At 46.6% G+C, this 17,135-nt stretch overlaps 1 protein-coding gene across 1 annotated transcript in view; it reads left to right on the top strand.

The window, feature by feature from the left end:
- Positions 1-17,135, top strand: part of THSD4 (thrombospondin type 1 domain containing 4) — a 569,301-nt gene that overhangs the window by 540,251 nt on the left and 11,915 nt on the right. The window contains exons 9-14 of the mRNA XM_022579923.3: positions 874-970; positions 5,539-5,814; positions 12,230-12,359; positions 13,311-13,515; positions 14,102-14,275; positions 15,917-16,090. Coding sequence (XP_022435631.1) covers positions 874-970; positions 5,539-5,814; positions 12,230-12,359; positions 13,311-13,515; positions 14,102-14,275; positions 15,917-16,090 — 1,056 coding nt within the window. The remainder of the gene's footprint in view (positions 1-873; positions 971-5,538; positions 5,815-12,229; positions 12,360-13,310; positions 13,516-14,101; positions 14,276-15,916; positions 16,091-17,135) is intronic.

Below are 17,135 nucleotides of genomic sequence, written 5' to 3'. Positions count from 1 at the left end.
TGGCTCGTATTTTCACCGCAGATTTGCATTCCGCGGCTCCATTTAGCCCACCACCCTGCTTCCCTCCAGGAAAGCCATGAGCACAAAGGATTTTCTGCTCCAAAGCCAATAGGGAGGGATTTATTCTGCTGAGCCACGCTGGTTTGTTTTGTGTTCTTGTCCCAGACAATGTTTAATTGCTGACTTCCACAGCTCTATGCAGCTTTTGTCATGGGTCCCTGAGAGAATAGGACCCAAGGAGACTTATTGCCCTTATACCTGTTTTCCTCACCTCATCTCTCTGTGGTTCTGGAACTTTCCATGGATGAGAGGGGATGGGACCCAGAGAGTCAATGAGGGAGAGGGTTGGGTCAGACCCTTCCTGAGCCAGCATCCCGGGCCAGGTAGAGGACTTGGGAGGAACCTAGGGGATCTAGGGACGACGCTGCCAGAGGTCTGGCCCTTCCTTACATGACTCTGTCTCGCCACCTAGTGTTCAAACGGGTTCTCTGTAGTGTAAACTTAAGTGTCTATTTTGGATATTTTGAGGGCCATGAGGAAAATCTAAGCAATGGTAGAGGATGGTTGGGAGCCAACAGAAAGGTTCCCTACCATTGCTCCCATCTTCCTGTTTAAAATTTATAAAATCTTGACTTTCAACTTAGTTTTCTTCTTATTCTCTCAAAGACTACGTTCTTCATTCTTCAAAAGCAGATAGCAAAAAGCCATCTGGAAATAGCTTTCGTTTAGTGTGTCACCAGTCCGCTAATATTATTAGATGTAAATCAGTCCACTCACTTATAGTTAGGGCCACTTACACCATTGAGCCCAAAGCCAGCAGGGAGGGGATATGCCTGTGTGCCAGTGCAGTGACATTGACCTTTGTGTTGTCAGATGATACACCAGCAGCCTAACCCAGGGGTCCACTACGAGTACGTAATCATGGGGAACAATGCCATCAGCCCACAGGTGCTGCCTCACAGGAGACCAGGTAAAATTTCTGGTTTTGCTGCCGGTCACTCCGGATCATTTCCTTTTAACGCCCTTTCTCTCTTCTTCTTGTGTATCTGCCCTCTGTCTCTCGGTCAACACAGAGAAAACCCATGGACACATATTTCAGAGTCAGTGGGCCTTGATATCAGAGGATGCCTCACCATTTGCCTGAGCCTTCACTGATAAGAGTGCCTCATTCACTTGATTCAAAAATGAAGTGAACATTCTCAGTCTGTTTTTCCAGTTCAACATTTTGAAATGTCTTTTATATTAGTTTCCTATCACTGCTCTAACAAATGACCTTAAACTCAGGAGCATAAAGTAACACAAATTTACTGTCTTATAGTTCCGGAGGTCAGAAGTGCAAAATGGGTTTTGCTGGGCAGGAATCACGGGGTTGGCAGGCTGTGCTCCCTGTGCAGGCTCTGGGAAAGAATCAGTTTCCTTACCTTTTTCAGCAGAGGCCACCTGCGTTTCTTGGTTCATGGCCCCTTCCTCTGTCTTCAAAGTCAGCTGAATAGCACCTTCAAATCTCTCTCTGCCTCTGACCCTCTTCTTCTGTCATCTCTCCTTCTCTGACCGTCGCCCTCCTGCCTCTTTCTTATAAGGACCCTTCCGATTACATTGAGCTCAGCCAGATAATTCAGGATAATCTCTCCATCTCAAAATCCAGGATAACTTAATCACATCTGCAAAATCCCTTTTGCAGTATAAAATAACACATCCCAGGTTCCAGATATTAGGACACAGGCATCTTCAGAGGGCCGTTATTCTGTCCACCACATGCCTTTTCTCTTGGTCCCCTTCTGCTTCTGCTAACACAGCTTTCACCTGTAAGAAAAGAAAAATGAATTCACACCTAACAATCCACCTCTTCCCTGTGGGCTCTGCTGACAGAGCCAGCAGCTTTGCTTGCCTCTGCTGGGTATAGCACAGCCCCTCGCTGATATTTCTTTACCGAATGGTGATGGAGCCCACCACCCAAATGGAGACTGTCTTTTCCATCTTTCAGACAGAAGGGTCTGCAGAAATATTAATACTAATCGCTAATAATCACTCACACGCAGAGTCCTCGCTATGTGCCAGACACTGCTGGGCCCTTCACATAGACTAACTCATCAAATTCTCACAACTATGCTCAGAGGGAGGTACTGTTATTAGCCCCATTTTAAGAGTAAGAAAATGGAAGCTTAGAGAGATTGAGTTACTTGCCCATGTCCCGCAATGACCTCAGGTCAGCCTGGGTCACTAGCCCCTGTGCTTATTACACTGCCTACAGGTGACCTGGTCCAATACCTGTCCTAGGAAGTGAGGGGACAGATGTGAGACCTGGCCATACATCCTTCTCTGGGCTGCCGATTGGATGACCAGGTTATCTGATTGTTACAGGTCAGGGAGGAGCCACCTGGCACGTGGGGTGCACGTGTTGTCCAAACTCCAAGTCAGCACACTCAGCCTGAAAGAATTTTTAAGCCATTTCCAGGAGCAATATACAGTCTGAGAAACCAAGTTCAGATGGGGAAATATTGAGATTACTGATGCTGATTTATAAGGACAATTGGACAGACTGTTTGAAATCATATAGGGTGATGATGAGGGATAACAAGCCTAATGGGTAGCATGTGGTTCTGGGATCAGCTGCCGGGGACAGGGCAGGCCAGAAGGGGTCAGCTGTAAAAAGTCAGTGAGGAGAGGCAGTCTGGACCAGGCTTCATCCACCATATCAGTGGAGTCAGGAGGCCAGAGCTTGAATTCAATTCTGCCACTTTCTTGCTGTGCACCCTCAGGCAAGTCAGTAACTTCTCTGAACACATTCACAGTCTACAAAATAGAGAGGGAAAAAATTCACTCAAAGGTTTTATTTGAGAGGGGGATGGTATTGAATAAATTAGGTGTCCATCCTAGCACAGTGCCCAGTACATATAAGGTACATAAAAGATTTTTAAATGTTTTATCTGATAACATCTTGGACAGTTTCATGTATATCAGTATGCTGGTCTTGATTCTATTAGTTTAATTTGCATATAATATTTTAAACCATGAAGTATTATAAGTAGCCAACTAAATAAGAAAGTGCTGCTGAAAGAGTAGAGAAAGCTCTAAGTTTTAACTGCATTTTATAGTAACCTTAGAATTTGCCTCCTTATTTTATATTAAACTAATGAATGCTTGAACACTATTCAATCAAAACGGAAATACGTAAAGTAAAATGCAACTGCTCCATAACTGCCAAAACTTAGAAGCATCCAAGATGTCTTTCAGTAGGTAAATTTGGATAAAGGAACTGTGGTATATCCAGGCAATGGAATATTATCCAGTGTTAAAAAGAAATGAGCTATCAAGCCATGAAAGGACACGTAGGAATCTTAACTGCATATTACTAAGTGAAAGAAGCCAATCTGAAAAGTCTCCATATTGTATGATTCCAAGTATGTATGTACGGTATTCTGGAAGAGACAAAACTATGGAGACATTAAACAGATCGGTGGTTACCAGGGATTAGAGGGGAGGGAGGGATGAATAGGCAGAGCACAGAGGATTTTAGGGCAGTGAAACTATTCTGTGTGATACTACAATGGTCGATAGATGTCACACATTTGTCAAAACCCACAGAACGTACAACAGCAAGAGTGAACCCTACTGTAAACTATGGACATTGGATGATAAGGATGTGTCAGTGTAGGCTCATCCCACTCTGGTGTGGGATGTTGATGGTGGAGGCTGTGCATGTGTGGGGCAGGAGAGATACGGGAACTTTCTAGACTTGCCACTTGATTTTGCTGCGAACCTAAACTGCTCTAATTAATATATGCATTTTATATTATATATATATGTCTATTTTTAAAAAAAAGCAGTATTCCCAACCTCAGCCCTCTCCCAGCTTCCCAGAGGGAATCTCTCTTTACAATTTGGTGGGACCCTACCCAGCCCTTTCCGTGCATATACAAACATGCATGTGGCCAGTTTCAATATTTGTCTACAATCTAAGTGTGCCAGGAACATCACATGCCAGTCTTTTCCATAAGCCAACATAAATCTAACCTCAATTTGAAACTTCTCTGAAACTGGTAGAATAACTCAATCTCAGTCAATCTGGCGGCTCCCACACACGCCCCAGATAGAGGAAAGATACCTGTCTGGCAGGTCTGTGGTGCTCAGGAAACCCAAGACCTCAAACACCTGCCACTCCTCACTTTGGAGATCTCTCTCTCTCTGTCTCTCTGTCTCTGAGAAAGCGCCCTCTCCACTTTTCCCTCCTCCTTTCCCTGGGCTGGCCCCTCTGGGACCTGTTATCCTAACTGGGAGCTCAGGCTTTCTTTGTGGGAAGGAAGAGCTGTTAACTTCCTGCACCTTTCACTTTCACTCCTGCAAAAATCTCAGACAAGAAAATCTAAGAACTTGGCCACTTGGACTAGGAGAGGAGGAGGAACAGAGATAAAGAACAAAACACAAATTAATCTCTCAAGGGCTTCCCTGGTGGTCCAGTGGTTAAAACTCTGCTCTTCTGGGCTTCCCTGGTGGTGCAGTGGTTGGGAGTCCGCCTGCCAATGCAGGGGACACGGGTTCGTGCCCCGGTCTGGGAAGATCCCACATGCCGCGGAGCGGCTGGGCCCGTGAGCCATGGCCGCTGAGCCTGCGCGTCCGGAGCTTCTAATGCAGGGAGCATTTGATCCCCAGTCAGGGAAGTACGATCCCACATGCTGCACAATGTGGCCAAAAAAAAAAAAAAAAATTAGTGTCTCAAAAAGTGTCTGGCCACATCTGTGTATGTGTATACAAACTGAATTGCTGCTATGCTTTTTCTTTCACTAAACAACCTATGGGTCATATCTCCATGTCACAACATGTATTTGCTTCATTCTTTTAAAAAATAGCATAATATTTCATTCTTGGTTGTAGTATAATTTATTTGAACCACTACCACTGGTAGACATTTAAATTCACTTTACTGTTTTGCTGTTTCAAATTAGTAACCATACTTATACATACCACTTTATATAAAAGAATGAGAATATTTGTATGACAATTGTCCTGGAAACTGAATCCCTAGGTCAAAAGGTATGTGCATTTAACATTTAGAGAGATATTGCCAAGTCGCCCTCCAAAACTTTGTGTGTATTTGCAGGCTCACCCAGTGTGCAAAATCGTGTTTTCCTGCACCTTCAGCGAGGGGTTTAGGGATTTAAGGGTTTCCAAAGTTTCTCATCTTTATTGTTAGGTAAATAGAGTTGCTGTTGTTAGTTGCTTTCTCATGTAGTTCTTTAATTAGGAAGGAAGTTGAGTGTTGTTGTGTGACTTTTGACTGTGTGTATTTCTTCTCATGTGAAAAGAAATTGCCTCTCCCTGTCCCTTGCCCACTTTCCCTACTGTGATGTTCATCTTTTTCTTATTCATTTTTAATAATGTTTTTAATATTAGGGAAATTAACATCTGCCTATTTTAAATATATGTACTCTGAATTAGAAATGATCTCATGCTGCCTAATTTCTAATGTGGGAGCCATTGCCTCTTTACAACTCACCGTCCAAACCCATCTTCTGTGGTGTGTGCACTTGCCTCTCCTAGGGGAGCCCTTCAACGGCCAGCTGGTACCAGAAGGGGGGAACCAGCAGGAGGGAGAAGGGAAAGAGGGGAACGAAGAGAAAGCAGACGTGCACGGCGGGGCACCTGAAATATTCACCTCGGAATCAGCACAGACCTTCCCGGTCAGGCATCCTGATAGATTCTCTCCCCACCGGCCAGACAGTGTGGTACCACCAGCACCACAGACCCCACGGCGGAGCCGGGATCACAACTGGAAACAGCTGGGGACAACGGAGTGCTCGACAACCTGCGGGAAAGGTGAGCTCATGTGCGGGCTAGGAGGGTCTCTGCAGATCCCCGAGCAGGAGTGGGGAACATGCAGGTAGGCCCCAGGCACGTGGCAAAGCTTCCCCTCCTTGAGCCTGACTGTGAGATTGCTCGTTAGTGTGAGGCTGTGTTGGGGGTTCCCCAAGACCACCCTCAGGCTCGGTGATCCACCCGAAGGACTTAGAAAACTCAGAAAACCTGCCGTGCTCATGGTTACAATTTGTAACAGTGAAAGGCTACAGATTGGCATCAGCAAAGGGAAAAGCACGTGTGACAAAGTCCAGGACACACCAGGCGCCAGCCTCCAGGTGTCCCCTCCCAGTAGAGTGGCACAGGGATGCACTTGGTTCTCTCAACAATATTGTATATGAGCCAAGTATTGCCAATCAGAGAAGCTCACTCCAGCTTTAGTGTCCAGGGGATTTATTGAGGTTGAATCTCATAGGCCTGTAGCTCCCACATTAGCTACTCAGCCTTTAGCACCCCAGAGGTCAAACTAATACAACATGGCCTAAGGCCTCAAGCATGCAAAGACAGGCATTCACAGAAATCACATTGTTGGCATAAACTAGCTTGTCAAACTGACAGAGCGCAACCCAAGATCTCTGGCATAGAAAAACTCTTATCAGCAGAGTATTCCAAGGGCTCTGAGGTTATCTCCAGCCCTGGTCAAGGACCAGTCCTGAATACAGGTCTCTCTTTGGAATATGCAGGGTCTGAGCAACCCAGGCCTGCTGAGTTAACCCTTTCCTGCACAGTGTGTTCATTAATAATCAGAGAATACACTCACCTAGTTCAAGATTTACAAGCTGACGTACAAGTCAAGGTTGTGGACACTTACACAAATGCCATTCAAAAGTCATTCTCAGGGCTTCCCTGGTGGCGCAGTGGTTGAGAGTCCGCCTGTCGATGCAGGGGACACGGGTTCGTGCCCCGGTCCGGGAGGATCCCACATCCCGCGGAGCGGCTGGGCCCGTGAGCCATGGCCGCTGAGCCTGCGCATCCGGAGCCTGTGCTCCGCAATGGGAGAGGCCGCAACAGTGAGAGGCCCGCCTACCGCAAAAAAAAAAAAAAAAAAAAAGTCATTCTCAGATCTAAGGATTTCAGAAAAAAAGAATGCTTTGGGAGCTTGAAGTGTTAGTTAGCTAGCTTTTACACTCCACAACTCCATTCTTCCTCCTCAGTAAATTCTTAATCCTGTATTTGTCCCATTATCTTGAGACCAGTCAACTCAGAACACCTGGAGCAAGGCTGTAGCCTAACAAAGTCAGTTTATGCAGCAAAGGGGACCACACACCAGTGGGAGCATAGGGCATCTCTCCAATGGAAAGAACAGATCCAGTAATAGGATTTAGGGGGAAAGGTGGGGTCTAGGTGAAATTTAAATAAAGCAGGGTTGTGGACTTCCCTGGTGGCGCAGTGGTTAAGAATCCACCTGCCAATGCAAGGGATATGGGTTCGAGCCCTGGTCTGGGAATATCCCACATGCCACGGAGCAACTAAGCCCGAGCGCCACAACTACTGAGCCTGCACTCTAGAGCCCGCGAGCCACAACTACAGAGCCCTCGTGCCACAACTACTGAAGCCCGCCCGCCTAGAGCCCATGCTCCACAACAAGAGAAGCCACTGCAATGAGAAGCCTGCACACCACAACGAAGAGCAGCCCCTGCTCGCCGCAACTAGAGAAAGCCTGCGTGCAGCAATGAAGACCCAACGCAGCCAAAAATGAAATAAACAAATTTATAAAAATAAATAAATAAAGCAGCAGAGTTGTGATAGGCTTGAAGCAAACCCTGGCTGTGTGTAAAAGGGTCAGTATCAGTCTGGACTGTGATGTGGACTCATGGTCCTGTGTCCTTGAACACTCAAAGGCAAGATAGATGTGGGATGTGGTGTCCAGAAACCCCTGACCTGATGTTCTGCACCTGGGTTGGAAATTGATGCTGCTTTTCTGTTCCAGGTGCCTTAGATCCTCATTGCAAGGATATGTATAACTGTGCAGCCGTGATTTCCTTCATATACATGGTGATAGCCTCCTGCTTGTAGTAAAGTGCTATTTGTGACTGTAAAACACCTGTTCTTCGAGGGCAGGTTACCATAGAAATAGAGGCTGTATCCCTGAGGAGTTTCTGCAACTGGGAAACATACCTCCAGCGTATTGGTTTGGGGAATTTTTTTCCTTTTCTTCAAGAGACTTGCGTCTGAGAGTACAAAACTTGGAAACGATGGCATAATCAACACATGGAAAAATCTTTCACAACCACCTTTAACGCTTTTATCTTTTTCATAAGAGCACTGACTTAGTGGCTTTTGAGAATCGAATTTAAGTCTTTGGTTCCTCCTGGGGTCTGGAGCCCTTCCTGCTTGGAATCTTTGCTGGTTCTGTGATGGCTTCATAACTGGTGTGCTGATTTATGGAGGTTTTATTGTGCTTATACTTAATACTTGCGCAGAGAATGTGAACTGGAGAGTCATTGTGCCAACTTCTCTTTAAGCCTTATGAGGGAAAGTTAAATGCCTGTTAAGTGTGTCTTAAAAGAGGCAGAAAGCTAGAGATAATTATGCATTAAGGCCAAAATCAGTTTAGTGAGGATCTATCCATGACGCCATAGAGGTAAGCAGTGTGAAACGAAATGTGCTTGACATAGGAGCCCAAGATCAAAAGGTTTTTGGTTTTTTTTTCCGGTACGCGGGCCTCTCACTGTTGTGGCCTCTCCCGTTGCAGAGCACAGGCTCCGGACGCGCAGGCTCAGCGACCATGGCTCACGGGCCCAGCCACTCCGCGGCATGTGGGATCTTCCCGGACCGGGGCACGAACCCGTGTCCCCTGAATCAGCAGGCGGACTCCCAACCACTGTGCCACCAGGGAAGCCCCCAAAAAGTATTTTGATAGTGCTGAAATAATCTACCATTTAGGTAGTGGTGTGATACCTGCTAACTGAAACAGATACACTCAGAACTAAGTGAGATCAGGTGAAAACAGATACACTCAGAACTAGGTGAAAACTAGGTGAAAGGATAAAGATTGTTGTCATGTGGTTTGATATCAAGGGTGGCATGTGTAGAAGAGTCTCCTCCATTTCATGTCTTTAAAGACAGCCTGGCCCAGTCTTTCCAGTAGGATGAGATGTAGGCCTGTCTGGAGACCATAAGGCATTGCATTGGGGACACAGTGGGACAAGGACAAGAGCATGTGCCATTTGCCACGCACCCTGCGTGCTGCTCACCCAGCCTTGTGTTCACTGGACTCATCCAGGTGGTCATTCAACAGTCTGTGTCTGTTCTGTACCAGGCATGGTGGAGGGACCCCTTTGCTCCCTCTAAGGTTTGCTCCCAGCCAGCAATGGCCTCAGAGATGTCAGGGCAGGGAGGCAGTGTGGATGCACAAAACATTTAGCTCATCTCATGGTTGTCAGTGGTAGTGACAAGTATGCCGTGACCAAGAAATTCTGAGTCTGCCAGGGCTGTCCATCTCTTTTCTGCACAACCCAAGTCCACTTGCCTCGTGATCTCATCATTTTCCCCACACAAACCCTCTCCCAAACTCTCCTCCAGTCCTTCCTGGCAACACTCACCAGACCACACATTTCTGTGCCTCTCAGATTAAAATTCCAGCATCATGATAGCATGATCACGGGGGGGAGCCCTGTCACTGGTGTATAAGAGAGGCCCATACTCTGTCCAGTCACTGCCCGGACCTCTGTTTATCTGGTCAAACTCCTGGCTTGGCCCAGTTGATCCCTTACGTTCCAAGACTAGAGTTATTTAATTTTTTCTTTCTTCTTATTTTGTCCATCTCTCCACAATGCCTCACTGACCTCTACACGGTCCCCTGAATTCACTGACTTACCTCATTTAATGTCCACTGATTACCTGTGGTACAGTCCCCCCTCCAACGTAACATACTTCTGTTTAGATCAACACATTGAACGTACAGCCCAACCAAACTGATCCCAGATTGTTCCTGCTACCTGAAGCCCAGCCAGCACCTGACCTCCCCACCCCATTCTTGCTGGCTAGCACTTAGAGGGCTAATTGTGTGGCATGCTTGGACAGTGAAGAAGTGGCCAGGTACCATTCTGAGTGATAGTCTCCCTTTCTGCAGAAATATAAACTGACCCAGAGAAAGAAACCTTTTTGGTCATTGGAGTCAAGAACTATAGATCTAGTGTTTTCCCACCATCGGAGACAGAAAGAGTACCTCTGAGTTTGTGTCCTTGGCTAAACGCTGGAACTGGACAGGGGGAAGGCAGGCAGTGGCCAAAGTGCACACAGCCCCAAACAGGACCCATCTTTCCAAGGCACAGAGCATTCCTAGGGTAACTTGTATCTTTTCAGCTAAAGATACTCAATTCCCCCCTCATTAGTGCCAAGCAGTTGGGGTAGTTACTTTTGCCTTCCAATCCACAAACGTGTAAGTAGAAAAGTTAAACCCACATGGTCTGATGGGAAAGGGATGGGTTGAATAATAAAATTTTTACTGAAGCCCTTATTAGCTGCATCCCAATGAGTATCCTGCAAGCTGTGAACTGAATATTATTCATCTTTGTAACTCAGCACAATGTCCTTAATGTTTGTTGAATTTCATTAAAAATCTCTTCTTAATGGAAGCAGATATGTTACCGGACAAAATTTAATTCCACAAAGGTTTTTGCTTCCTATTAATTTTATAGCCAGTACTGCTTTTTTTTTAACATCTTTATTGGAGTTAATTGCTTTACAATGGTGTGTTAGTTTCTGCTGTATAACAAAGTGACTCAGCTATACATATACATACATCCCCGTACCTCCTCCCTCTTGCGTCTCCCTCCCACCCTCCCTATCCCACCCCTCTAGGTGGTCACAAAGCACCGAGCTGATCTCCCTGTGCTATGCGTAGTACTGCTTTTTACTCAGCTAATAATTATGCTTAATTGGAACATTATTTTAAAATAATGGTCTCAAGTTATAGCTGCATTGTAAATGTTTATGCCCATAGTAGTTTAAACAAACGATTGTTTCTGATTCAAAACTGTCTTACAAACTGTCATGTTTTTTACAAGAACTACCTTCTGGCTCGGTGCGTCCCACAAAATCAGCTTAAAGAAGCATTGGAACACTTCGTGGCTGCTGAAATATTTAGAGACACATTCAAAGTTATCCCTCTAGTTACAATTAAAATTATAGCAAGTTGAAGTTGAGAAACTCTAAATGCCTGGCCAATTAGCAACAGAGGTGAGACAAAGCTGTAGGCTAAATGCCAGTGTTCTGCCCAGCAGGACCCAGCTACTGGCCTAGACTGGGGCCGGGGGTGGGTGGAGTGGGTGCACAGTCATTTATGAAAAAGCATCTTACTCTCCAGACGCTCGGGTTGCGCCTTCCCCCAGTTACTGTTCTTTGTAAACACTCAGTAGTAATACTTCAGTGCTGCCACCAGGGGGTAGCAGAGAGAGAGAGAGGCAGGCCTAATTGAATCAGTTTTGGTTTTGTTTTTTCCAGTTGAGAGCTAGAAATTTCACTGAACAAACTTTGACTTTTTCTCCAAAATATATTATGCCTTATTAAGTATGAAACATGAGGCTGTGCATTTAAAACATACAAAAAAACTTAGGCAGTCAGTATTTTTTTTTTAGCAAAGTAACAAAAACAAATGTTAGACCTCTGATAAATATTCACTCAACAAACTTTTATGGAGCACTTACTCCCCTGCTGTACTGGGGTTACAGGGTTGAGCAAGCACCAGTCCTGTCCCCTAGAAACTCACCATCTCATAGGAGGCAGACATATACTCAAATAACCAAAATTCCACTGGATCAGTCCTTTACTGGGGGAATGTGTAAAATGATTTACAAAGGCGAAGCCAGCTGCTTTTCTAGCCTCTCTTGAATTTTCTTACTTGTCTGCCCCAACCTGACTGTTGCTTCAACATACCTGGCTCTTGCAGGCCAGTTTGCCATGCACTTTTGTTCCAGTTCCGCGGCCTGGACAGAGCCCCCCTCCAAGACACACGTGTGCACAGCTATCCAAAACCAACCCTCTCTCTGCAAAACCCTCTCTCTTTCATGTCTGCGGAAAACCTTCAAGAAGTTATTATTTGTGTTCATTTTATAATCATTCCCCTGCCTATCGATCTTTCTTGTTGTCTTGAACTGTTAGGGGAATTGTTTTTATCTGCCTCTGAACATGTTCAAACCATGTCCACAAATAGCTTATAAGGCCTTTGAGGGCAGGAACTATTCCTGCTCTTCTTTGCCCCGGACAGTGCCTAGGAAAGCCCTTGTGCAGGAGCTGCGTGTAAACTCAGGAATGGAGGAGTGTGTGTGTGTGAATCGTTCTGTTTCTGAGGCTTTTCTTCATCAGCATCCGGACCTCTGCGCCATCTGCATTCATAGCCCAGCATTAGAGTGTGTTCTCCTTGTCCCTGCAGGATCGCAGTACCCTATTTTTCGCTGTGTGAACAGAAACACTCACGAAGAGGTTCCTGAGAGCTACTGTGACTCGAGCATGAAGCCGACCCCGGAGGAGGAACCCTGCAACATCTTCCCTTGCCCAGCCTTGTAAGAGGGCCTCTGCCTGTTTTCAGCTCACTTCTAGTTGCTTGTGCATAGGACCCTGGTAGTAGATGTAATCTAATTTTTAAATCAGCCTACATCTGATTTAGAAATGGGAGACTTAGTCTATGCATAAAATGCCATCTGTTTAGCAAGTGCACCTGGCTTTCAGGATTCACACAGGAGCTCACAGCCTTTAACTGCTCAGCACACACCCAGGAAGCCTTTGGTGAACTGGAGAAATTAGGTTTTAGCCGGCAAGGAAAACAAAGAGGGAAGCAAAGAGTTACAATCCAGCGCAGTCAGTGCTCAGGCGAGCTGTGTACAGAGAGAGACTAATGTAAGTCACAAATACATCTGCTTGGGGAGTGTCTCAGGAGAGGTCTTGGTTTAGTTATTGAATAATAAATAGGACACTTTTAGAAGAACAAGGAGGGAAAGCCCTAAAAGGGGTCAAAACATAATTCCCAAACTAATGAGAACATAATTCTCATCCGAAGACATAGGGCCCACGTGCCGATGTCTTATTTAAGGAAATGACAAAGCAGGGTAACAGAGGAGAATATGTGAAACTGATGTGTAAATAGTTCATGAAAAATAACAAAGGTTGGAAGAAGATTTCTAAGTTCCAAAATGAGTTAATGTTCTACAGGGTAATAAAACTCATCTTTGGAGGTATTTTTCTGACTAGATAAAAATCTTTTGTACCTTCTTGGTTTTCTATAATTTTACGGAATCTGGGCCCTAATCACTGGTAAAGAGAATATGGAACAGAGCCACATTCTTTATGGAGTCAGACGGCCTTAGGCAGACTGCCAGGCACTGCTCTGGGCTGGGGATCACCCGTAACAATTCTGATGCTTCTTTGTAAGTTGGCTTGGCCAACTTCTGTGTAAGATGCTCTCTTCCTGTTGACTGAAGTGACTGGTCCCTCTCGATCTCTCGTTCCTGAGCTAGCTGGGACATCGGGGAGTGGTCTGAGTGCAGCAAAACCTGTGGCCTGGGCATGCAGCACCGCCAGGTTCTGTGTCGCCAGGTGTATGCCAACCGCAGCCTGACGGTGCAGCCCTACCGCTGCCAGCACCTGGAGAAGCCTGAGACCACCAGCACCTGCCAGCTCAAGATCTGCAGCGAGTGGCAGATCCGGACGGACTGGACCTCGGTACGCAGCAGGCCAGCCTGCTCTGGAGCTCCCCCTCCAAGACCTACCGCCACCCTCCTGCATCCCCCCTCCAAGACCTGACGTGGGAGAACCCTGGATTCTCCAGGAGGACCTGTCCTGTGGGGTTCTGGAAGGACTATTCTGCAAACCATAAGATGTGCCGATAGGGCCATCCTATCATCCTGATAGACTTAAGGGCCAACTTTCAGGGTGAGCCCATGGGAGCCGTGTGCACACACGTGTCCTCTCTCTCCTGTGTCACGGTGGAGTGAAGGCTGGCAAAGGCTGCTAGAGCCAACTCCTCCTTCCAGTCGTGCTCTCCCATTTTATAGATGGCAAAACTGAGGCCCAGAGGATCAAAGTAGGCGAGACATCCAAGCAGATCTTAGAGAGAAGGCGTGTGATGTTTTCAGGCTGGGATCCTTCCCAGGTAGCATTGCTCGACAGGGGACCCCGCAACCCAGGGGTCTCGCCCCACCCCGTCCTCTGCTCAGGTGGCGGGTAACGAGGACGAGGGCACCCTGACCGGAGGGGCCCTCAGAGCTGGCACTGCCCGGTGCGCTGATGTGCGCTTGCTGTGTTTTAGTGCTCGGTGCCCTGCGGAGTGGGGCAGAGGACCCGCGATGTGAAGTGTGTGAGTAACATCGGGGACGTGGTCGATGACGAGGAATGCAACATGAAACTCCGGCCCAACGACATTGAGAACTGCGATATGGGACCCTGCGCCAAGAGCTGGTTCCTGACGGAGTGGAGCGAGAGGGTGAGCGTGCCAGATGGCGGGCGGGTGGGACCAAGGCTGCTGGTCTGATGGGCAGGAGCCGTGCATCACGACGTGCCCCAAACCACACAGAGACAAATCGCTAGCTTGGAATCCCAAAGGTGATTTCTGACTTTGGGGAAAAACCCAGAGGTGAACTACTGTAGGCTTTCTATCCTTCTGTGAAGACTGAGGGCCTCCAAGATCCAGACGTGGGTATGAAAGAATTCATTTAATTCTCCTTAGCATGTCACACGAATATTAAATAATGAAATTCTAAATAAAGTGAGGGATTACATCACACCTTTCCTACATCTTGGACGTGCCTGGCATAGAACAGGCACTCAGCAAATGACAGGCCCCCTTCCCTGCTTCTTACAGACTCAAAACCATTCCCCTCCCCAGTAGCGCAGCCGCCTAGGGTCCCTGGTGTCAGGTGTCAAGGATGAACTCCAAGGCGTATATAGTTCATCATTAGCCCACCAGTTACCTGTGCACAAGGGAAGCCATTAAGAAATTGAATTCATCTATCAAAGACAAAAGTAAGAGTTATATCAGAAGAGAGAGGGATTCTGGAGATGGATGGTGGTGATGGTCATACAACAATGTGAATGTACTTAATGCCACTGACTTGTACTCTTAAAAAATGATTAATATGGTAAATTTTATGTTATGCGTATTTTACCATAATTTAAAAAAAATGTTAGGGAAAAATACTAAGCAAAATTCGAGGATGTACGCTGGGGTGAAGGAGAGGGCGGGGAAGGAGATAAGGAGTTTTGCCCGCCTTTTCTTGTGGAAGATGTTGATTGGCTGGCAGTAGGCATATTCTGACCAGCGCAGCTGGACTGCGGATCAGATGAACAGTTTCTGGGTTTCTGGATTCTTCAGAAGACCTTGGAGGTTTAACTGGGATGGAGACATTAGTGGCTGCCTCTGTCCTTAGTGCCTCCCTCCCAATTAGGCCAGGTCTGCACCATTTCCCTTAGCAGAATCCCTCAGGGTGCTTCCAAACTGTAATGTGCCTACAAATCCCTGGAAACCTTGTTACAGTGCAGACTCTGAGTCATCCTGCCGGGAATGTGTCCCTGTACCAGCCGTCCAGGTGAGCATGGGCCACACAGATAGCAGGGATATTAACACTGATGTGTCCAGCTCCCAGGCCCAGCTCTCCCTTTATATCAGGCCACCTCCCAATACTCCCATAGCTGTGGCCCTCGGGGACTGGAGCCATCTGCCTTAGTATCAGGCAGCAATGTCTTGTGACAGACTTCAGCCGTCCTTTCCCAGACCAGTCCAGACTCAGCTACTAGCGGGCAGATGGTGTGCCCGAGTTTTCGCGCTTTCACTATTCTGCTGCTGAATAGATGTTCGAAATCGAAAGCCAAAACAGTAGTCTGACAAGTGTAAGTGTGTTCATCACAGCCGTGGGACAGGCTGTTTGGAGAGAAGACTGTCCCTGCAAATCTAGGACAGGGTGCCATACTGATATCCCATAATGGAGGAAAGCGTGCCTGAGAAGTGGTCAGAGGTTTCCAGGGGAAAGAGGTGGTAGGGAAACGCGGTGTCGTTCGCATCCTTTGAGAGTGGCTTCAGAACCTGTGGGGAGGCCTCCCCTCTAAGGCGCTCCTTGCTGTCTCGCAGTGCTCGGCAGAGTGTGGGGCTGGAGTGCGGACACGCTCGGTGGTGTGCATGACCAACCACGTCAGCAGCCTGCCGCTGGAGGGCTGCGGGAACAACCGGCCAGTGGAGGCCACCCCGTGTGACAACGGGCCCTGCACGGGCGAGGTGGAGTGGTTTGCGGGAAGCTGGAGTCAGGTGAGTGGCCGGAACCGGGTGTGTCTGTCCGTCCCCTGACCTGTTTCTGGGTCAGGGAATAGGGCTCGGTGTATCCCGGGGGTGCCGGGTGGGTTTGAACCCCAGCTGTGCTACCCATGACCCTGGAGAAGCTACTTATGCTTTTGGAGCCTCATTCGGTCAACAGTAGTTATTCTTGATTAATTTGTGAAGACCCTCTCTCCAAATAAGATCAGGTGCTGAGGTACGGAGATTAGGATTTAAACATATGAACTCTTGGGGGACACAGTTCAACCCATAACTAGTATATAGTTCTATCATTATTGACAAACATTACTGCCGTGTTACTACCACCACGATCAAGATATAGAACAGTTCCATTGCCCACCAAAATTCTCCATGCCTTTGTGGTCAACTTTTTCCTTCAAACCTGGCACCTGGCATCCACTCATCTGTTTCTGTCCTCATAATTTTGCATTTTCCAAAATTTCGTATTACTCTATATAACAGTATGTAGCCTTTTGAGTCAGCTTCCTTTTGCTTATATGTAATACACGTGCATTTGAGATTTATTCATATTGTTCCATATATCAATAGTTCATTCTGTTTGTGGCTGAGTAGTGCTCCATTGTATGGGCATACTACACTTGTTGATTCCCAAGTTGAGGGACACTTCAGTGTCTGGTGATTTTGAATAAAGCCATTTTAACTTTCATGTACAGTTTTTTATGGATGCATAAGTTTTCATTTCACCTGGGTCAATGCCTAGGAGTGGAATTGCTGAGTTGTGTAGTAAATGGTTTTTTAATTTAATACAGAGCTCCAAGCTCTTCCAGAGTGGCTGTACCCTTTTGTATTCCTGTGAGTAATGTCTAAAAGTTCTAGTTCCTCTGTATCATCAGATCATGGTGTTATCTGAGTTGTTTTTGTTTTTGTTTCTTTTTTGCCATTTTAACAGATATTGGTGATATCTCAAAAAAAAAAAAACCCCGGTAGTTATTGAGCACCTACTATGTGCTCTTCTCTCTAAGCCCTTAGGATACATCATTGAGCAAAACCAATATCC

The sequence above is a fragment of the Delphinapterus leucas genome, chromosome 2, assembly GCF_059928025.1.
Source record: "Delphinapterus leucas isolate spDelLeu-1000000601 "Yukka" chromosome 2, BTC_Dleu_Yukka2, whole genome shotgun sequence".
NCBI classification, from domain to species: Eukaryota; Metazoa; Chordata; class Mammalia; order Artiodactyla; family Monodontidae; genus Delphinapterus; species Delphinapterus leucas.
The sequence above is the reverse complement of the archived record's forward strand: the minus strand, read 5'-3'. Positions and strand labels throughout refer to the sequence as shown.